Raw genomic sequence first — 22,667 nt, forward strand, 5'->3', positions numbered from 1 at the left:
ACCTTGTTGACACAAGTATGATTTTCCCATTTTTCTGCAATCACATGTGATTATTGAACTTTTTCTGAGTTTTTGACATATTGCTACTTTCTACTTCAACATACTTTACGGCACAATTTTGAAATGCAATGAAAATTTCCACTCTGAATTGTAGCGTTCAGTTCCCTTATAGAATTTACACATATTTATTTTGTCTTGTCTTATGCATAGTTTGTAGCATGTGCCTTGACTATTGAACCAAGTAGCATCTGGAATATGGATAACTGATATTTAACTAGAAAGAAGAAAGAAAGCGCATCCATTGATGAATATGATGAAGGTGAAATGATCATATAAGAGGATAATTTGTATTTTGTAGTTTAAAAAAAAAAAAGAAAAAAAGAAAGAAAAATAAATCAGCCCAAACAAAGAAAAAGGCATACCGGCACAATCACAATTACATCCAGAATTACATAAGTCATTCATGAATTACTTATAGAACCCCTTTGCTTTATCTCGGTCCTGATAATTCCTCTGGCAGTAATGGAGTTGCAGCCTCAACAGCCCCCTCATTGTGAACAACCGCTGTTTTTTCTCTCAATGCTGGTGGACTTGAAAAGTTATAATCCAAGTTATCTTCCACATGCATCACACCTTCCAATACCTTAACAACTACTGACATAGAAGGCCTCCTGATAAAATGACTCTGCAGACACCAGGCAGCGACCCTTAACATATTCACTACCTCTGCTCCATGTAACTGCATATCCACACTAGACTTATCAACCATATCCAAAAGTTGTCCTTCCTCTGCTTTTCTCTTGAAAAGGTTTAATAAGTGCATATCCTCCTCTGGCTGAGACAAGTCCATGTTTTTCCGCCCACAGCAAACTTCCATGACCACAACACCAAAGCTATACACATCTACCTTTTCAGTGATTCCTGAGTTCAACCACTCAGGAGCCATATAGCCTGGTGTTCCTCGCATGGTTGTTACAACTTGGCTCTGGTCCCTCTCAATTAACTTTGACAGCCCAAAATCTGAAATTTTTGCATTGAAATTTTCATCTAGAAGGATGTTTTCGGGCTTGATATCTAAGTGAATTATTTTCTGCCTGCATTCTTCATGAAGATAGGCTAGTCCCTTGGCTACGTTGAGGACAATGTTCCTTCTGGTTTGCCAATCAAGAGGAGACTCTTGGACTCTATGGAAGATCCATTTATCTAGGGATCCATTGCACATGTACTCATAAACTAATATCCTGTGCAATGTTTCAGCACAGAATCCAATTAATCTTGCCAAATGGACATGATGAATGCTGCCTATGGACTCAACTTCTGCAAAAAATGACTTCTTCTCTTGACCAAAACTAGTAAGACATTTCACAGCTACTTTTATGCCACTTGGTAGGGTCCCTTGAAAGACTGCACCAAATCCTCCTTCCCCCAGCTTGCTACTAAAATTCTCGGTTGCACTTTTCAGGTCCTCATAAGAGTATCTAGTAGGCATCCCCGGTAATTGGTCAAGATAATCTTCCTCAATTTCTTTGTAATCCTTTGTAAATCGAAGAAATAAGAAGATGCCGACTGTCAGTGAGACACCAAAGACAGCTCCTAGAGTTGATCCCACTATGATTGCAACTTGATTTTTTCTACTTTTGGGAGAAATGGCTGAGGAATCCTTTGTAGCGTTCTGCACTTTAAATAATGCAGAAGTATTATAAAAATACATTTGTTGTTCATTGTTGATGATCGAAAACACATCAGACAATAAAACGCAATCACCACTTGATGCATTCGATTTATATCGAAATAGAGCGAGTTTGCATGAACAGTTCTTCAAACAGGCCTGTTTGCAAGTCTCCATATCTGTATTGTTAATGTCAATGCTGAATCTGTAAGCAAAGTAATAGAGGTCCTTGATTTCGAGAAAGCTCTGAGACTTAGAAGAATTGCAAGAAATGGGTGTTATCGCTGTACACCCAAGATTGGGTTGCCTACCATCGACTTGTCTGAATAAATTTGTTGTACCATCTGCTCCAGGACAACTGCACTGCCCATTTGAACATATACCATAATTTCCACAAACAAATGGATAGTCACATGCTCCTAAATAAAGAAGTAGATCAGAAACCTGTTTCCAACTTGACCCTCCCCACTCATAAACCCTCAAATGCCCATCAGAATCAAACCGTATGAATTGAGCTGAAGATACAGGAGCAAAATTAAACTCTGCAAAACTTCCATTCATATATATAGCACTGTTTACAATACTCAGGGATTGATAATAGATTTGGAAGGGATTGGAATCAACATAGGCAACCAAACCTTCATTTTTATAAGCAAGAGATAACAAACCTTCAGTCAAATTCGATGCTGATTCAGTTGCTATTAGTTTCTGGCCAGACACCATCCTCTGCCCAGGAAGTAAAGAATCTGTTGGATGATCAAAAGACTGCCAGACCACAGCATTGTTTCTGCTAAAGAGCACGAGGTTTCCTTCCTCAGTTAAGTTTAAACCTGAAACAGACAAACTGGTTGTATTTGTAGACCAAACATAAGTGCCATCAGCATCTCTTAGGATCAAGTCTCCTTCTTGAGAGAGTTGCAGTGTCGCATTAATTTTGAGAGGTGTGTTCCTGTTTGCAGTCCACACTGCTTCTGGGAATTCTATGAAAGGAGGGTTGACACCTGTGCGGGTTTGGAATATAGAGACAGTAAAAAAGCAAGTACCCTTCCGGAATTGGCAGAGGAAGCCACAGACAAAGCGAGGTCCAAAGCTTCCCCTGAGAAGGACGGTCCTCAGACCATCCCAATTTGAACTATTCAGGCTGTCTAATGGGCTATTGATCCATGTTGTGGATAGATTGGCAACTGGAATCTCAACAATCTGGGCATTGATTAGAAGCGAAGAAGAAAGCAGAAGACAAAGGATGTGAAGATTTAAGCTGACAACCATTGCTATCTATGATGAGAGATGATGCTGAAGGAGAGCAAATGAGCTCAAGATAAAGATATCACAAGAGTCTACTGTACAATGTCAATTGGAATGAAATAATGCTACAAAGATAAGTCAGGTGCACAACAATTTGTACCTTGTTTTTCATAACATATAACCCAATAAAGTGATTTTGTTCCAATTACATCAGATCATGACAATGGTTGTAGAAAAAATATAAATATGAACAATTTTGTCTCTAACATTATTCAGGTTAAATATTGAACTTCATTAAGATAAAATAAGTACAAGACAGTCTAGGGGACCCGATGGTTTGGCCTTGGGTTAGTTTATCGGCTTGGCTTGCGGCAGCTTTATCTGGTACATTAAGTGAAGACTGGTCGTATTCCCAAATGCATAAGGTCTCCTAATGTATACTTAAAATATATATATATATATATTATTGGGGCGATTGGTTGTATGCATTACTAGGAAGTTCCAAAGAAAAAGTATACATTATGTTGTAGAAAGAGTCATATATTGTGTGCCTAAGAATAGTGTAATAATAAAATATAAATGTTATGATTGATTAAAAGACTTTTGTTGAGGCTGCCAGTTCTAGGCTTCTACAGAAGTGTTCCATAAAAGAGGTATCTTTGATTGATACTCAAACATCTCCCCCAAATTTGAAGTTTGAACAAGTCAGTGCTCATCAGCAGTCTTACTAAAGGTAGTTTGATGGGGCTGAAGACAAGGTTTTATTCAAACAATTTTTATATTAGCAAAATAGTGTGGTTGAGTCATCTCAAACGGAGACTAGTAAGTATACTAATGCGCTTTCCTTCACAAAAGCTGTGGGACTTCTTAACTTATATGCAAGATTGCGTAATGAAGCAAGTAGCTGAAATCTGTATAAAGAAGTAAATTGTTAAAAGATACAACAAAAACTTGGAAATTTACTGAAGCGATGTTGTACCTACATAAGAACTATTACATAGACATTAGACACTGTTTATTATGTTGATGAAATATGTAAAAATTTAATGTCACCTTGTAAGTGTCTAATGCTTTTTAAATAGGTGCGGCTACTCTCTATGTTGATTTGACATTTAATAGGTGATTAAGCATGGTGTCTCGTATTAATGCAAGCACAGTGACAGAGGCTCATATTCTAGCAAGATTAATTACTGGCTTTTGTCCTCTGCTAATATGAGGTTAAACCCTTAAAAGGCCACCAAGTGCTTCCTTCTGCAGATTACTGTAAAAAGAGTTATTCTACAAAATACGAAAAAAAAAAATAAGGAAAAGAGATGTTGTATATTGAACAAATTAGTTGAATTTAAATGCCAAATAGACAGGTAAATCTGCGTAAAAGAAGCAAGAACATTCCAAATTGTAAGGCTTACACAATTATACCTAATAGATTCAATTTGAATATACTTCCTTAGTTTCACGCAAGGAAATATTTATTCATTTAATTTTTTTTTCTACCAAAATGGATAGTAGTTAATTTCATCCCATTGATTTGAAGACGATGCTATCATACCATGGTTTAGTGTCAATTCAAACTTACGTAATAGAGAGTAAGTTAAACTTCAAAGGTACCATGACTTCCAATGGCACGTGTTGATAGTGGAAGAAGCCATATAACTAAGGGAAAGTAAAGAATGTATAATGTATATGTACTTGACCTTGCATAGTCATATAATATAGGATTCCATTGTGTCTAAAGTTTGACCAGTTTATTTAAGAAATAAAGGGGAAGATCCAAAGAGATTTTGTGCCCCTCTCACACGGTCTACCTGGTTCTACAGACCAGTCCACATGTTTCTGCAGGAGGGAAACTACAAGGGAATGAGGTATTAAACATGATCCTCTCTGCTTCATTAGTCTTGTATACAGATTCTGACGTGAAGACTACACCATATTGCCTACTTACTAGTCTTGAGTTTGACCTCCAGCCTCCTGACGAACAGGTTTGATTTTGAAATGTAATTTTACCCAGAGTATGGGTAGTCTGAGAGAGGACTCGTCCTCTATCCTCACTGTGCGAATTTCATGAAAAGAAAATTATTGGTTAACATCTAATGTTTATGTAAATTGTACATAATTGTACCCATTTGTATAGTCTACATTGTAAATCTTACATGAACGGTGGAACGTAAACAAATTCTTGATTTTTTTTGCCCCCATCCAAACCAAAGTCTCAAAAAGAACACCTCTATCATCCTAAGCTCATCCAAACCAGATGAATTTGAGCCAGGTGAAGTTAAAAACTGATAACAAAACACTACAGAACTTGCGAACGTTAGATATACTTAACTAATGATTATTTAAATTTAAATTAACAAACAAACAAATAAATTGTAGCAAATGAGAGATTTATTCAATAATCATAAATATCACCTTCAAATATATGGTATCTAGCAACATCAAATAAATTGAGTGACAAACAAGTTACAGATTGAGAAGTACTGGCGACTGCCAGGCAGGAGTTCAAAGCTGCTACAACAATTTGGAAAACTAGAAAATTTAATCACTACGGGAAGGAACTTATTATAGAACTGAGATTACCTCATTCTTCATGCGAAAAAAATAAAAGTTCTTGTCAATTGTCACCGTGGCCCTGATAGAACTGAATCCAATAAAGTAGTGGCACCACCAACATTTACTTCTGGATGCATGACTATTGCTCTTGTGTTTGGAATAGGTGGATTGCAGAAGTTATAATCAATGTTCTCTTCAACATCCATGACACCCTCCAAGACCTTAACAACCATTGACATGGAAGGCCTCTTTGAATAATCACTTTGCAAACACCAAGCAGCAACCCTCATCATATCCACAACTTCTGCTCCATGTAATTGCATATCTTCACAGTACTTATCAACCAGGTCCAACAACTGCTTCTTCTGTAACTTTTCCATGAAAAGTCCTTGCAAATGCATTGCTTCCTCAGGCTGAGAACGATCAAAATGTCTTCGTCCACACAACATTTCCAACAACACTACTCCAAAGCTATACACATCTACTTTCTCTGTAATTACTAAGCTCAACCATTCTGGAGCCAAATAGCCAGGAGTTCCTCTCATGATTGTTACAACTTGACTCTGGTCACGATCAATCAATTTAGACAAACCAAAATCAGCAACTTTTGCATTAAAATTCTCATCAAGGAGAATATTTTCAGGTTTTACATCTAAATGAGCAATCTTTTTATTGCAATCTTCATGGAGATAGGTGAGTCCCTTTGCTATGTCAAGAATGATCTTCTTCCTCCTATGCCAATCCAAATTAAATTCAAGGGTTTTATGGAAAATCCATTTATCCAATGACCCATTAGACAAGTACTCATAAACAAGAAGCCTATGAGATCTTTCAGCACAAAATCCAATCAATCTTACCAAGTTGAAATGATGAATACTGCCAATTGTCTCGACCTCAGCTAAAAATGAATTCTTGATTTGATTAATATCATTAAGATGCTTCACAGCAACTTTAGTGCCGCCAATTAGAGTCCCTTCATAAACTGTGCCAAACCCACCTCCACCGAGCTTATTATTGAAATTCTTTGTCATGGCTTGCAAATCCTCAAAAGAATATCTTGTGGGCATTCCTGGTACATGATCTAAATAATACTCCTCAGCTTCGTCAGAATCATTATTCTTCCTAAACAAGAGAACTAAGATTCCAATTAAAAGAAACAGACCAAACAAAGATGCAAGGCTGGATCCCAATATTATTACAAACCGATTTCTTTTCTCTCTCCCTGAGGAAGGAATTGCCCTTGGGAGATTCTGCACTTTGATGTATATGGAAGCGGCAGTAATATATTCACCCTCGTTTCTGTCACGGCTCTTCAGTGATAAATTTCCCGATAGTATATAACAATCCCCTCTAAAGGAACTCCAACTGAAGTATTGTAAAGAAGCAGCTTGGCATGAACAATTTATTAAGCATGCCTGCTTACAATCTTCTAAGTGTGTATTTCGGAGCACGGTTCTAGAACTAAAGTAAGTGACATTCTGGACCTCTAAAAAAAATTGATTTTGGGTAGCCTCACAAGACAAGGGAGTAACTAGGGAGCACCCACGGTCAGGCAGACTGCCATTGGTTAGCTTGAAATAGGTTGTCTCATTTATTGATTCAGGAACAGGGCAACTACACTGGGAATTTGCCGCATATCTTCTACAAATACCGTAAGGGCCACATGCCACTGGGTAATCGCAGTAATCAATAGAACCTTCGAGAAAATCAACTTCCACCCATTTTGAACTCTCTCCTTCCCACGCATACCCTCTCAAATGTCCATCAGCCCCTAATCTGGCATACTGCAATGTACTGTCAGGATCTAAAAATCGAGAGATACCTAATATTCCAAGATTAAATTCCAATAAATATTCCGTGTCAAAGTCAAAACTAATATCAATAGATGCACTTGAGTAATAGGTTATTGGAGGATTAGAATCGAAGGAAAATAACATCTCTTCAGCATTGACAGAGAGTGAAAATAATCCTCCTTCACTAGTGAGACTCTGCCCTGCGCCCAAAGTTTGCCAAAAAACCAGTGAGTCGGTTGGGTGATCAAAAGACTGCCAACTTGCTTCGTCATTTTCATCCAAGAGTGTGAGGTTGCCTGCGTCAGTCATGTTTATGCCAGCTACAGATTTGCTGCTGCTGTTTCTTGACCAAGCTATAGTTCCGTCAGCATCCTGCAATACCAACCCTCTTTCTGAACTGAGCTGCAAAGTCGCGTTAATGCTGACTGGATTCTTTTGGTTAGCAGACCATACAACCTGCGGACCAACATCCTCTCGAACCTTGCCCATGTCAACTCTGTCAATATACAGAAAAAAAATGGCAAAGAGATAGTCCTTGCAGGTTTGATTACAGAAGAAGCCACAAGCAAATACTAGGCCAGAGGATCCACTGGTAAGGATGATTCTTACTGTTGATCCGTCTCTGAACTTGACAGAATCGGGAGCAGAGAGACTGTTGGTCCATGAAGTAGAGGGGCTTGCTTTAAGATAACCTTTAGGCAGAGCTGTCACTAAGTTGGGAAAAGGTACTAGAAAAAGAACAAGGTAAAGAAGAAAACCACACCAAACCCAGCTTATACCCATTGTCTGTAACACTAACACACGGTGCTAGAAGAAAGGTAAAGTAGATAAAGAAATGGGGAGGGGATGACTCTCATACTCCAGATGTGGACGTGTGTGGGTTGTTGCTGATGTACGGGCTAAGTTTCACATCGATATCATGTTGATATTAAGGTTTTTTCTCTTTCTTTTTCTTTTTCATTTTCTTTTTCTCTTTTTTTCATTATTTCGTAACGACCATGCTAGCAATATTTTTACAAAAAATTATAAATAAATAATTATTATTGGTGATAATTTAAACTTACGACTAAAATTATTTTTTTACCTCACTAATAACAATTCGTAACAACTTATTATTTAACATCTTTTTTGAAAAGATTGTTATTTAACATTTCTCATCACTTTAATAATAAATACTAACTTACACCATACACGCATTTTTTAAACTTAAATCATGATTTCAATTAAAAAAAAACATTAGATAGTACTTCATTTTTTTCTGATTAAATATATTTTTTCATACTTTCATTTATCTCCACTATTTCACAAGTAAGGTTAGAGAGGGGAAAAAGAAAATAGGTTTGACATATAGATGTACAAAACACAATCATTGTAAGAGCATTTCCATTGGCAATTGTAAATGGTATATGTAGGGAAAATTTAGCATAAAAGCACAAAAAGAGTTCAACAGCTAGACTTGTAAAATCTTACAATTACAATTTTTTTTGCAATTGTGCTATAGTGCCATCCTAATTGTAGGATGGCACTCTAGCACTTTAGTAAAAATTATAATATATTTTAATTGATAAAGTAGAAGAGAGATGGGGAAGAAGAAAGAGAGAGTTGTATTGGAATATATTATATTATTTTAGTGGATAATATATATTATTTTAATGAGTAAAATAGGAAAATAAAAGTTAGGATGTTGGTTGTGTTATAAAATGGTATGGTATAATTGATAAAGTGATTTTTTGAAATGGTAAAATAGAATTGGATAGCATTTCCCATTATGAATGCTCTTAACAATATATATATATATATATATATATATATATATATATATATATATGAAGTAAAGAAAGATTTGAGTTAACGACGTTTTGTGTCAAGAAACTTAGAAAGGATCAAGTCAACCTTAAAAGTTTAAAAAGATACTGAAGAGGGTAAAAAGATTGATGACGGATACATTTGAACAAGCATGACGACATTGAACCGATTGGCCGATAGTGGACAGGTCCAAGGTGCACAAACACACAGTGGACGGATCTAAGGGCCACGTAGCATTCATCTGTTTTGATTAACCTCTAGGGACTCCTAAATGGAAATAACTTGTGTCTCACGATTAACTTTAAGAATCCCAATATAAGAAGAATTCTAACTAGGAAAAGATTTTGTAATATACGCTCATTAATAATGATCTTCCCTATAAGGAAATGCCTTCGCGCGCAAGAAACGAAGGTCGATTCTACATCACTATAAAAACTCAAGGACCCTCAGAAAACAAGGTACGCATAATTCATCCCAGCTCTGGCACTCTAGAGTTGAGTAATATTCTAATTTGATCTTCGGAAGGTATTTGGCTAGTATCACACCGGTGCTTTCTGTTATGTCATCTATTTTTGTGTTGTGCAAGTATTGTTTCGAGTGCATGGGAACCGTGTGACTAATTGGTGGTTTTTCGTCATCATCAGTTGGCGCCATCTGTGGGAAGAGATTGTTGAAATAAGCCATACATGTTGCTTCCTGGACAAAAGTTGCATGGTACCCACTCCTTCAATGGCAACAACCAACAATAATCAGGGCGACGAACCGTGCACCACGGCATTGGAGAGACAAGCTCAAACCCTCGCAACGACAATAGAACACCTAACCAAGCAGAATCATGATTTGGAGGAGCAGTTGCGGCAAAAGAATGCAAGCATTGGTACACAGAAGGAAGACCAAGAAGGAACAAGCACTGAGAGGAGAAACCAAGAGGGGCCTGAGGGTAGCAACGCTCTAAGCAGACCGGAACGGCAAGACACAAGCCGACCATCTGTCTCTAAAGCCGTCCCACCTCACATAATCACTAAGATACAGATGATAAAGGAGCGGATGGACTTTATGATGAACGCCCTCAGAGGACAGGTATCCAGCGATCTCAATGACCTGGTCCAGCGAACCGATTTGCCTTTCACGACATCCATCAGTTCGTTCCTTCTTCCCCCAAAATTTCGCATGTCACAAGTAGAGAGTTATGACGGGTTTAAGGACCCCTTAGATCACTTGGAATCTTTCAAGACCCTAATGCATCTTCAAGGGGTGCCGAACAAGATTATGTGCAAGACCTTCCTTACTACGCTGAAGGGACCTGCAAGGATCTGGTTCAGTAGACTGACACCCAACTCCAATGGCACTTTCAAGGAGTTAAGTGCCCAATTTGCCCCACACTTCATCAGGGGTCACAGATATAAGAAGTCTACCACGTGCTTAATGAACATTAGCCAGCGGGAAGACGAGACGCTAAGATCTTACGTAGCTCGTTTTAACAAGGAGGTTGTCTCAATCGACGAAGCAGACGACAAAATACTCGTGGCAGCGTTCACCAATGGGTTACGGAAGGGTAAGTTCCTATTTTCTCTATACAAGAATGACCCAAAAACCATGTCAGAGGTGCTTTACAGGGCGACCAAATACATGAACGCGGAAGACACATTATTGGCCCAAGAAGAAAAGCTTAGAAAAAGGGAAAGACAGGAAGATGTGTGGTCAAACAGAGGACGAAAAATGGCCAGGACTTGAGAACGATGGGAGGACAGATGCTCCAAACCACCTACGGGAAAGTTCACAAGCTTCATCCCGTTAACTACCCCGATCGACCAAGTGCTGATGCAAATTAAGGATGAAGGAGCCCTAACTTTTCCCAACAAGCTGAAAGAAGACCCAAACAAAAGGTCAAGGGACAAATATTGCCATTTCCATCGTGATCACGGCCACGATACGACTAACTGCTACGACTTGAAGCAATAGATTGAAGCTCATATCAAACAAGGGAAGCTGCAAAGGTAGTCAGCAAAGAGAAGATGGATCCACCACAAGACCAAGTTCCCAAATGGGAAAACGAGCGCCCCAGACCACCAATAGAAGACATAAGAATGATTGTTGAGGGCACGGCGACTGAAGGGTCGTCCAAAAAGGCTCGTAAAACATATCTAAGGATGGTTCAGAGTGTCCAACTGACGGGTTCTATACCAAAGATGACGCGGATTGATCACCCAATCGTTAAGTATTCGAAAGAGGATGCACAACATCTTCACCACCCGCATGATGATGCACTTGTCGTCAATATACGAGCAGGAGACTACAATATGCACTAGGTTTTAGTTGACAACGGAAGCTCAGTTGATATCCTCTACTGCCCCGCATTCCAGCAGATGGGGATTGGTAGAGAGGGACTGGTTCCAACGAACGCCCCACTCGTCGACTTTGGAGGGACAAGGGCTTACCCCCTTGGTGCTGTCACATTGTCTGTGACGGTGGGTGATTACCCCTAACAGATCACTAAAGACGTGGCGTTCCTTGTGGTCGATTTCTCATCTACTTACAATGCCATCCTCGGACGACCCACTCTCAATTCATGGAAGGCCGTGACCTCGACCTATCATTTAATGATCAAGTTCCCTACCGAGTATGGAATAAGAGAGCTGCGCGAAAATCAAGTGGCAGCGCGTTAATGCTACATAGCTATGATGGAGATGGACGACCACCTCCAAACCATGAATATAGAAGAACATTGGACAATAGCAGAACCGGTGGAAAAAGTACCCCTCAATGATTCTAGGCCCGAACGGACCACGAGAATAGGTACTTCAGCCAGCCAGTCAGTACGACAAGCACTCGCAACATTCCTAATGAAAAACCAAGACGTATTTGCTTGGAGTCATGAGGACATGCTGGGAATTGACCTGTCGATCATAGTCCACAGGTTGAATGTATCATCCTCATTCTCTCCTATCCGATAGAGCGAGTGTTCGCCCCGGAGCGAGACAAAGCCATAGTCGAGGAAGTGCAGAAGTTACAGGAAGCAGATTTCATATGTGAAGTATACTATCCTGATTGGTTGGCAAACGTAGTGATGATTAAGAAGGCAAATGGAAAGTGGAGAATGTGTGTAGATTTCACGGATCTAACTAGGGCCTGCCTTAAGGACAGTTACCCACTCCCACGTATTGATACACTGGTAGACTCAACCGCAAGACATAAACTTTTTAGCTTCATGGATGCATTCTCCGGCTACAACTAGATCAAGTTGTATGAAGCCGACCAGGAGAAGACTTTGTTTGTTACAAGCCAAAGGCTCTTCTGCTACGAAGTAATGCCCTTTAGACTCAAGAATGCAGGAGCCACGTATCAAAGATTGATGAACAGGATGTTTGCACACCAGATTGGAAGAAATGTGCAAGTTTACATAGACAACATGCTGGTGAAAAGCATCCAGGAGTCCGACCACTTGAGCGACCTTTAAGAGACCTTCGACACTCTTCGGTCTTACAACATGAAATTAAATCCAAACAAATGCGTGTTCGGGGTAATGATAGAAAAGTTTTTGGGATTCATGGTATCCCAAAGGGGTATCGAGGTAAACCCGGAGAAAGTAAAGGCGATAATGGAATTGGCTCCGCCAAAGACAGTAAAAGAAGTACAAGGTTTGAATGGAAAAATAGCAGCCCTAAATAGGTTCGTATCAAGAGTGACGGATAAATGTCTCCCTTTCTTTCGCACACTGAAGAGATCATTTGAATGGATGGACGAATGCCAGCAAGCGTTTGAAAATTTGAAGGCGTATTTCTTTTCTCCGCCATTACTCAACCAGTCCGAGCCAGGGGGAAGAGTTGTTTCTATACCTGGCCGTCTCCTCAGCAGCCGTCAGCATGGCTCTTGTTAGAGAAGAAGATAAGGTGCAGGGGCCCGTATATATTATAAGCCGAGCGCTTAGAGGAGCAGAAGAAAGATACCCTCAGATGGAAAAGCTAGCTTTCGCATTAGTGACTACGACACGGAAACTCAAGCCATACTTCCAAGCACATACCATAATTATCCTGATAGATAAGCCCCTACAAAAAGCTATGAATAGCCCCGAAACTGCAGGACGGATCACATTATGGGCGGTCGAGCTAAGTGAGTTCGACATACAATATCGACCACTAACTACTGTGAAGGGACAGGTAGTAGCTGACTTCATCGCTAAGTTCACTCTCATGGAAGACCAGGGGGCGGAGGAAATTCCCATGTGGAGCATCCACACAAATGGATCCTCCAATAGACACGCAGGTGGGGTCGGTGTGGTACTCCACACCCCGAAAGGAGATAAGATCAAGTGCATGATCCATCTAGACTTTTTCACAACCAATAACGAGGTAGAATACGAAGCCTTGATAGCAGGACTGGACCTCGCAATAGCAGCCGGAGCTAAGAGTGTGGTTATACACTCCGATTCCTAAATCGTAACCAGTCAGGTTAATGGCAGTTATGAGTGCAAGAATGAACGAAAGAAGAGGTATCTCGAGGAAGTGAAGGGTCGAATTAGTAACCTCCAAATGAAATTGGTTCAAATCCCAAGAGAGGAGAACCAATGTGCCGACCAGCTTGCTAAAGCAACTTCAGCAAAACCTATGATAGTCCCTGACCAGGTATTATCCTTCGTTCAACTCTCATCACTAATAGAGAATACCGACATGAAGGAGGTAAGTGAGGAACGTTGTTGGTTGACCCCGATAGCCGCCTACCTAAAGAACAATGAGCTACCAGACAACAAGGAGGCCGCGAGGAAGTTGAAGGTTAAAGCGGCCCGATTCATTTTGATTAAAGACGTCCTATACAAGAGGGGTTTCTCCCGACCCTACCTAAGATGCCTCGCCTCTAAAGAAGCAGACTACATTATAAGGGAGGTCCATGAAGGAATCTGTGGAAATCACTCTGAATCGCGGTCTTTGGTACATAAGCTAGTCCAAGCAGGATATTACTGGCCAACAATGCAAAAGGATGCCGACGCATATGTCAGAGCTTGCGACAAGTGCCAGCGGTTTGACAATCTCATAAGGCAACCAACAGAAGAGCTCACCCTTATGATGGCCCCATGGCCGTTTGTGTAATGGGGATTAGATATCATAGGCCCCTTCCCAACAACGATAAGGCAGCTGAAGTTCCTAGTGGTCGGCATTGACTACTTCACTAAATGGGTGGAAGCAGAGGCTTTGGCCATTATCACGGATAGGAATATCCGAAGTTTCGTATGGAGGAACATCATTTGTAAGTATGGTATACCAAGGGTACTTGTCTCAGACAACGGAAAGCAGATTGACAACGACGCATTCCGAGATTTTTATTCACAACTAGGGATCAAGAACCACTACTCGTCACCCACCCACCCACAGGCCAACGAACAGGTTGAAGTCACGAACCGATCCTTGCTCAAAATCATCAAGACTCGACTCAAGGGAGCAAATGGCATATGGCCGGATGAATTATCGAGTGTTTTATGGGCATACAAGACAATGGCAAGGACACCAATAAGGGAGACACCGTTTTGACTGGCATACGATAGCGAGGCAGTCATCCCAGTAAAAGTAGGGCTTACGAGCTACCGGGTTGGGAACCACAACTAGAGAAAGAATGATGAAGCCATGCACTTACAGCTTGATCTGGTGGAAGAAGTAAGAGCAACGGCCGAGCAAAGATTAGCACGGTGCCAGAACCTCATGGCAAAGCATTACAACTCCAAAATCAGGCACAGGGACTTCCAGGTTGGAGATCTTGTCTTAAGGAAAGTAACCGGCGCTACAAAAGACGCCTCCTAGAGAAAGTTAGGACCAAACTAGGAAAGACCGTACAGGATCACCTCATGGCATAGGAAGGAAACGTACTACCTGGAGACACTAGAAGGGCAAAAGTTGAATCACTCATGGAACACAGAGTACCTGAAAAAGTACTACTAGTAGCCGGTGACAAAGACAACGATGACATCACACTCATTTCTAGTTTATTTTTTCAACAAAGTTTTAGTTTTTATTTTCTACGGTACTCTTAGTGCCCAAAGGGCAATTTTCTTGTTTTTTATGAACAATATTCCACATATCCATCATAATAAGAGTTTATTCAGAACACATTGAATGTTTTCCGTTGAGATTCATCTACTAAGTCCATAAATTGGACGAATCATCCCATGAAGGATGAATCTAATTTACTAAGTCCTTAAATTGGACGGATCATCCTATAAAGGATGAAATTTACTGAGTCCATAAATTGGACGGATCATCCTAGGAAGGATGAAATTCACCAAGTCCATAAATTGGACGGATCATCCCATGAAGGATGAAATTAATTTACTAAGTCTATAAATTGGACAGATCATCCTATGAAGGATGAATTTAATTTACTAAGTCCATAAATTGGATGGATCATCCTATGAAGGACGAAATTTACTAAGTTCATAAATTGGACGGATCATCCTATAAAGGATGAAATTCACTAAGTCCATAAATTGGATGGATCATCCCATAGATGATGAAATTCATTTAGAGTTTTGTAATCTGGACGAACCTTGAGTCCACAATTTGGACGGATCATCCCACAAAGGATGCAATTCTTCCACATAGTCCATAAACTGGACGGTCCACCATCCGAAAGATGAAATTAAAAAGTCCGTCGGAAATCATCCTGTAATGGACGTTTAGTTCGTAAAATGGATGGATTGAAATTATAAGGAAATCATTCAAATTATAAGAGACAGTTCGTGTAAAAAACAGACGGGTGTGTGTACCAACAAGAACATATAGTCAAAGTACAATAAACGTTTACTTAAAAAGCCAACGATTAAAATAATAAATACACTATTCTCCCGTACATTTCCAAACTTAAACAAAAATAAAAATATCACTACGGGACTACATGAGTTGTTTCCTTATCATCGGGCTCTTGAGCTTGGGGCTGACAAACATCACCCTCGACGGACCTCTTTTTGTCAACCTTTTAAGCCTCGTTGTCGCTATGATCTTCGCCAAAGAGCTCGTCCGTTCCCTCGGTGTCAACGGGTTGAGTAGGAGTTTGGCCCTTAAGATAGATGGTGATGTGTGAAAGGTTCAAGTCAGGAAAAGAAGTCTTGACCTGACGGAGACAGTCATCAAAACCGTTGGCAAAAGAAGTGCCCAACTCACTCAGAAAGGCGTCGGAGTCTCGGTATTCTTGGATAGCCTCAACTTTTGCCTGACAGAGACTATCCTCTTTGTCCTCCAAGGTTTCCTTCAGTAACTCTACTTCTTCTCCAAATCACCACGGACCTCCTCGAATAACTTCAGCTTCTCTTTGTGACAAAGCCTCCAGGCCTTCAACTCCTCCAGCTTGACCTCCTTGGCCTTTGACTTTGCATGGACACGCTCCAGCGTCTTCTCTGTGGGCAAGGCAATGATCCATTAATCCTTTTGCCATTAGGACCCCCTACACAAATATCAAAGAGTAAGTATGAATTGATAAAGTACGACGGAGCATATAAAGACAGATACAAACCTGTGTAAAGCTAAACAGTGTTGTCTCCCCCATTGCTTCCGTAGCATGATTGCCCAGATCTTCGTAGTCCTCATCCTTGATAATGGAGGTGACTTGTTTAAGGGCATATTGGGAATCTTCTCGAAGAAGGACGGGAGGTTTCTCCTTGACGGGGTCTGGGTTAACCATTAGACCCTTACCCCTGCATAAGCCAAGCTTAGGGGGCAACTTAAACACGCCGAAAGCTTGACCGGAAGCCAGCCCTGTCACCACCTTCTGCTTTTTGCCGTGATGGTCAATTCTCTCAAACGGTTGCCTTTTAGTGGATGGGAGACTTGAGCCCGTCTTGGGGGGAAGACCACCTTCTTGCTTTTTCTTAGTAGTAGCTTGCTGCTTGATGAATGCTCTTCTCCTAGCATCTTCCATTTCTACAAAAGTGAACAAGTAAAAACGACCGTAAATAATAATACAAGCACAACAAGCAAAGGACTTACGTTTGCGAATTCATGCATCATACCGGCAGGCTGTAGTAGTTGGCTCAAGACCATCACAGTACCAGTGGAGAGTATCCAAGGTTACAAGCTTAACCCACGTCCTCTCTGACAGTTGGGTGGTCTTGAAGATTTTCTCTAAGAAACCAAATTGCTCGGTAGTAACCTGTGGGCATTCATGAGCTGCAAAAATATGGTTAGAACAACTGAATGAATAAAAATGATGCAATATCGAACCTAGTAAAACAAACACATACCAGACGGGGGAATTATACCCCATGTCGTGTCCACAGGCATGTAATCATGATCATTGGGGCGACACATCCAATTATCCCCACAAAGGAAAAAATATCGACCCTTCCAATTTCTGTTAGAATCCGAGGTCTCGCATACTAGCCTAAGCACCGGACTCCGTGGGAGAAAACTATACATCCCCTTGGATTGGGCAATCTCAGAAGGACGATAACAATGGAAAAATTCTTCCACTATTAACCGTCGTGCCCCATTGGACATTACCTCATACAATACTTCTACACCCAGGAAAACCCTCTAGGCATTCAGAGAGATCTGAGAGACGGCCAATCCTAGGTATTGGAGAAGACAACGATGAAGAGCAATCAACGGGAAGCGCAGCCCAGCCTTCAACATCTGCTCGTATACACCGACGTCTTCAAGACCCCTATAGTAGCACTTTTCTGACTTAAAAGGTAGACGGATAGATATGTTGTCGAGTATCTGGTACTTCTTCCTAAGTGTGTTGAAGTGCGACGGCTTGATGGAAGAGACGAAGTCATTTACCGTCCACAGGGGAAGTATGATGAATTCGCAAAACCCATCAAGACCTATGACGGATTGGATGGGAGGATCAACACCGTCTAAGTCGTCATTTGAGTCATACTCTGACCCGTCCTCATCTTGCACCTCATCCTCCATATTGGGAGGAGAGTTGGCTAACGGTTCCCTCTCCTCACTGGAGGTGCCGGGGTCTGTATGACCTGACGAAAACACCTTATTGTAGCTCACTCCATCGCGGACAAACAATTGACCACTTGACGCCTCACTAGACATTTGACACCTACAAATGACGGATAAAGAAAACCTAAGACTCTAGGTCTACACTGACGAGGACCGGCGTACGCGATAAAGAAAGAAGAAAATTTGAGAAAAAGGAAAGAATACTCACAGCCTGACAGTACGAGAAGGGTGACAGAAGGCTAAAAAGAACGGTAATACAAAATCAACAAGGCAAGAGTCAGAGAAAAGTGGATGGAAGCGCTATGATCAGTATAAATGTTCCCAAAAGGCAAAAATGAAAGGAGCAAGCAACATATATATAGAAGGAATGGCCCGGAAGACGAAAGGACGCTTCTGCTCAAGCAAACCACCACTCAAAGCCAACCACGTGTCCCTACAACATTAATAACCCTAGGTTAGCCTGTCAATCAACACACACTTCTCAAGGTCAGAATCAAATCGTCACTCCATGAATCCGTGCAAAGTAGGTGACGGACCCAAGGAGTGAGGGGGCAGCTGAAGAGGGTAAACAGATTGATGACGGATACATTTGAACATGCATGACGGCATTGGACCGATTGGCCGATAGTTGACAGGTCCAAGGTGCACGGACACACAGTGGACGAATCTAAGGTCCATGTGGCATTCATCTGTTTTGATTAACCTCCAAGGACTCCTAAATGGAAATAACTTGCGTCTCACGATTAACTTTAAGAATCCCAATATGAGAAGAATTCTAACTAGGAAAAGATTTTGTAATATACGCCCATTAATGATGATCTTCCCTATAAGGAAATGCCTTCGCTCGTAAGAAACGGTGGTCGATTCTACACCACTATAAAAACCCAAGAACCCTTAGAAAACAAGGTACCCATAATTCATCCCAACTCTGGCACTCTAAAGTTGAGTAAAATTCTAATTTGATATTTGGAGGGTATTTGACCGGCACTACACTGGTACTCTTTGTTAGGTCATCTCTTTTTGTGTTGTGCAAGTATTGTTTCGAGCGCGTGGGGACCGTGTGACTAATTGGTGGTTTTTCGTCATCATCAGATACTAATTGATTTTATTATAATTACTCCTTTTTTTAAGAAGAATTGATTTCTAAAAACATTAATTTAGAAAGTATATCCAGGAATTTTTTATGAAAAAAAAATAACCGATGTTTATTAAAGCTTACTATATTTTTCATAAAAATGAAATCAAAATATTTTTAAAAAAGCTCATTAACAAAATTTTTAAAAACGCCCATGAGCCCGACCATTTTTATTATTTTTGAAGAGATGTATTGATAGGGGAAGACGCGGGAAGTAACGTATATACTAGACCTTGCATAGTCATGTAATCTAGAATTCCTGTGTATGCAGTTTGACCAGTTTATTTTGGAGATGGAGGGAAAGAGCTGGGTGAAATTATTTCATGGTCAGGGCACCATAATTGTGCCCTTTACACATGGACTTGCTGACTTCCACACCTTTGTGCAAGAGGGAGACTTGGGTGTGAAGCTACTTCCCTTTCTGGCCTAGGGGACACGTTGCGCCCCTCTCACACGGTACGCAGACCTGCTACGCAAGAGGAACACAAATACACAATGAGGGTTTGACCGTGTCTGACGACTCTGACCAATGACCTAATCCAATTACTTTTCTTGCCCCATCTAATCCAAAAACTAGAAAGAACATCATTATCATTCTAAGCTCATACACCAGAAGAATTTGAGCATGGTGATAAGTAAATAAGTGATAACGAACAACTGCAGAATTTGAGAAAGGTTGTGAATATTAACTGAACTCGCGAAAGTCAGACATACTTAACTAACGATTCTTAAAAATAAAAATATATTATGGCAAAAGAAAGATTTAATCAATAATTCACAAATTTCAAATTTGAGTACGTATCACCTTCAAATGTATGTCGTACACGTATTTATTTCGGAGCACTCTTCTAGAACTAAAGAAAGAGACGTTCTGGACCTCCAAAAAAAAATTGATTTTGGGTAGCCTCACAAGACAAGGGAGAAACTAGGGAGCACCCACACGGTCAGGCAGACTGTCATTGGTTCGCTTGAAATAGTTTGTCTCATTTATTGATTTAGGAACACGGCAACTACACTGGGCATTTCTGCAAATACCGTAATTGCCACATGCCACTGGGTAATCGCAGTAATCAATATATTCTTTGAGAGAATCAACTTCCTTCCATTCTGAACTCTGTTCTTTCCACGCATACCCTCTCAAATGTCCATCGGCCCCTAATCTGACATACTGCAGTTGACGGTCAACTTCTTCAAACAGATATAAATATCTATACCAAACTAACCTTCCATTATAAAACTCTAAACCAATTGGCGTGTCATTTTCAAGCCTTTGAGAAAAATAATTACCCGAGTAATAGGTTATTGGAGGATTAGAATCGAAGGAAAATAATATCTCTACATCAGTGACAGAGAGTGCAAATAATCCTCCTTCACTAGTGAGTTTCTGCCCTGCGCCCAAAGTTTACCCAAAAACCTGTGAGTCGGTTGGGTGATCAAAAGACTGCCAACTTGCTTCGTCATTTTCATCCAAGAGTGTGAGGTTGCCTGTGTCAGTCATGTTTATGCCTGCCACAGATTTTCTGCTGCTGTTTGTTGACCAAGCTATAGTTCCGTCGGCATCCTGCAGTACCAACCCTTTTTCTGAACTGAGCTGCAATGTCACGTTAATGCTGACCTATGATGCACCGACGCGGAATCTTGGCTGCCAAACCTATGTCCAACACGGGGTGCGGAGGGCGACACCACTGCCTACGCGTCAATGCCGTGTCCTCTTTTTTTTTTCTCAGCGCGATACATACCAACTCACGCTAAATCGGGCCGAAAACACCAATATAAGCTGTACCGACGCCGAACCAGCCGATTCAAGCCAAAATTCAAAAGAAAAAAAAAAGGTACAAAACGCACCGTTTGGCCAAAAATAACAAAACCCTAAACTATCTCACCCGATTCATTCTTCTCATCTTTAGCTCTCTTTCATTCTCTGTGCTCCTTGGCTCTCTGCTCTCCATCTCCCCTCTCTCACACACACAGACGCAATCAATCACACACACAATCTCACTCTCAACTCACTCTCACACTCACACAATCTCACTCTTAACTCACTCACAACCTCACCGACCCACTCTCAACTTAGGTATCAAACTAAAGCTTTCAATCTTAGTTTTTCAATCTCAAGCTCATTATACTCTCACATGCTCTGACTATTGCTCAATGTGATTTGTGAATCTGTGATCTGATTTTTTTTTTAAAATTTTTTATGAGCTGTAATGTAATAATGTTGTGACTTGGGTTTGATTTTTTATTTAGTTAATAGTTATTACTCATTGTGATTTGTGAATCTATGAACTGTGATATGATTTTTTTAATTTTTTATATAAGTTGTAATGTTGTGACTTCGGTTTGATTTTTTATTTAGTTAATAGTTACTATATATTTGTCAAATTAGTATACTTAATAGTTATTATATATTAGCAATATATTAAAAATATAAATAAAAATATTTTTAATGATTTTTTAATCGCCGCACCCGCATCCTACTTTTTCAAAAATTGCCGAGTCTCACACTTGGACCCAAATCTGAAAACGCACCCGTGCTTCATAGATGCTGATTGGATTCTTTTGGTTAGCAGTCCATACAACTTGAGGACCAACATCCTCGCAAACATTTCCAACCTCAACTTTGTCAATATAAAGAACAAAGATAGCAAAGAGATAATACTTGCAGGTTTGATTACAGAAGAAGCCATAAGCAAATACTAGGCCAAAGGATCCACTGGTAAGGATGATTCTTACTGTTGATCCGTCTCTGAACTTAACAAAATCAGGAACAGAGAGACAGTTGATCCATGAAGGAAAGGGGCTTGCTTTAAGATAATCTTGAGGCAAAGTTGTCACTAAGTTGGGAAAAGGTATTAGAAAAAGAACAAGGAAAAGAAGAACACCACACCAAACCCAGCTTATACCCATTTTCTATAACACACGATGCTAGAAGAAAGGCGAAGTAGGTAAAGAAATGGGGGGAGGGGATGACTCTCATACTCCAGATCTGGACGTTTATGGGTTGTTGCTAATATATGTGCTAAGTTCCACGTCAATAACATGATACTACGGTTTGTTTGTTGGCGAAAAGGCACTTTTCATCCATATATTTTGGGTCAATTCTTATTTGGGTCCTAAAATTGATGTCGTTACTAATGTAGTCCCTAAAAAAAGAAAATCATTTTTAAAATAGTCCCTGCTGTCAACCCACTGACGAAAATCTCCTACGTGGCAGACGGAATTATCACGACCCAAATCCATGAAATATGAATTTAGATGCATGACTAACCTGCTGAACTTATATAACTTAATAAACATAATTGATCCAAAATAAATTTTAAACTCCAAAGAAACAAGTACTCTTAAAAACCTCTTACAAAAATCTAAACTCCACAAATCGAAAATAATCTCCACTATATAAAACATGAATTACAAAATAAAGTAACTGAAATTCTATAAGTCTTCAAGAAATACTGAAGTCACCTACAACTTCCACACTCTACCTCGCATCTTACAAAGCGATCCAAAAGTTCTATATTTCCAACTACATT

General features: G+C 40.2%; 4 protein-coding genes across 4 annotated transcripts; 1 reads left to right on the forward strand and 3 right to left on the reverse strand.

Moving 5' to 3' along the window:
• Positions 1-261: 261 nt before the first annotated feature.
• LOC142638942 (G-type lectin S-receptor-like serine/threonine-protein kinase SD2-5) lies at positions 262-3,330 on the reverse strand. Its single transcript, XM_075813020.1, has 2 exons — positions 2,338-3,330; positions 262-2,184 (listed from the first exon to the last, which is right to left on the reverse strand). Exons 1-2 carry the CDS (start codon positions 2,936-2,938, stop codon positions 491-493), a joined length of 2,295 nt encoding a protein of 764 aa, XP_075669135.1. The 5' UTR covers positions 2,939-3,330; the 3' UTR covers positions 262-490.
• A 1,951-nt stretch (positions 3,331-5,281) lies between these two features.
• LOC142638854 (G-type lectin S-receptor-like serine/threonine-protein kinase SD2-5) lies at positions 5,282-8,141 on the reverse strand. The gene has a single exon (XM_075812910.1). The coding sequence runs from the start codon at positions 8,038-8,040 to the stop codon at positions 5,533-5,535; it is 2,508 nt and encodes an 835-aa protein (XP_075669025.1). The 5' UTR covers positions 8,041-8,141; the 3' UTR covers positions 5,282-5,532.
• Positions 8,142-12,926: 4,785 nt separating this feature from the next.
• On the forward strand, positions 12,927-14,147 carry LOC142639961 (uncharacterized). The gene is made up of 2 exons (XM_075814084.1): positions 12,927-13,412; positions 13,512-14,147. Exons 1-2 carry the CDS (start codon positions 12,927-12,929, stop codon positions 14,145-14,147), a joined length of 1,122 nt encoding a protein of 373 aa, XP_075670199.1.
• Positions 14,148-20,062: 5,915 nt separating this feature from the next.
• On the reverse strand, positions 20,063-22,044 carry LOC142639962 (uncharacterized). The gene is made up of 3 exons (XM_075814085.1): positions 21,667-22,044; positions 20,552-20,698; positions 20,063-20,305 (listed from the first exon to the last, which is right to left on the reverse strand). The coding sequence occupies exons 1-3, from the start codon at positions 22,042-22,044 to the stop codon at positions 20,063-20,065; spliced, it is 768 nt and encodes a 255-aa protein (XP_075670200.1).
• Between the last annotated feature and the right edge of the window lie 623 nt (positions 22,045-22,667).

Source organism: Castanea sativa, chromosome 6 (assembly GCF_040712315.1).
Source record: "Castanea sativa cultivar Marrone di Chiusa Pesio chromosome 6, ASM4071231v1".
In the NCBI taxonomy this organism is placed as follows: domain Eukaryota; kingdom Viridiplantae; phylum Streptophyta; class Magnoliopsida; order Fagales; family Fagaceae; genus Castanea; species Castanea sativa.

Bases quoted from the DNA above. Each gene is read 5' to 3' on its own strand.
- LOC142638942 (XM_075813020.1), bottom strand. From the start codon at position 2,938: ATGGTTGTCAGCTTAAATCTTCACATCCTTTGTCTTCTGCTTTCTTCT. The intron at 2,185-2,337 runs GTTTGTTATCTC...CTGTATCTTCAG, and splicing joins AGCATCGAATTTGACTGAAG to CTCAATTCATACGGTTTGAT.
- LOC142638854 (XM_075812910.1), bottom strand. From the start codon at position 8,040: ATGGGTATAAGCTGGGTTTGGTGTGGTTTTCTTCTTTACCTTGTTCTT.
- LOC142639962 (XM_075814085.1), bottom strand. From the start codon at position 22,044: ATGGGTATAAGCTGGGTTTGGTGTGGTGTTCTTCTTTTCCTTGTTCTT. The intron at 20,699-21,666 runs GTGCGTTTTCAG...TTGGTACTGCAG, and splicing joins TCAGCATCTATGAAGCACGG to GATGCCGACGGAACTATAGC. The intron at 20,306-20,551 runs GTTTTTGGGTAA...CGTCAACTGCAG, and splicing joins ATCACCCAACCGACTCACAG to TATGTCAGATTAGGGGCCGA.
- LOC142639961 (XM_075814084.1), top strand. From the start codon at position 12,927: ATGGCTCTTGTTAGAGAAGAAGATAAGGTGCAGGGGCCCGTATATATT. The intron at 13,413-13,511 runs GTAGAATACGAA...GTAACCAGTCAG, and splicing joins TTTTCACAACCAATAACGAG to GTTAATGGCAGTTATGAGTG.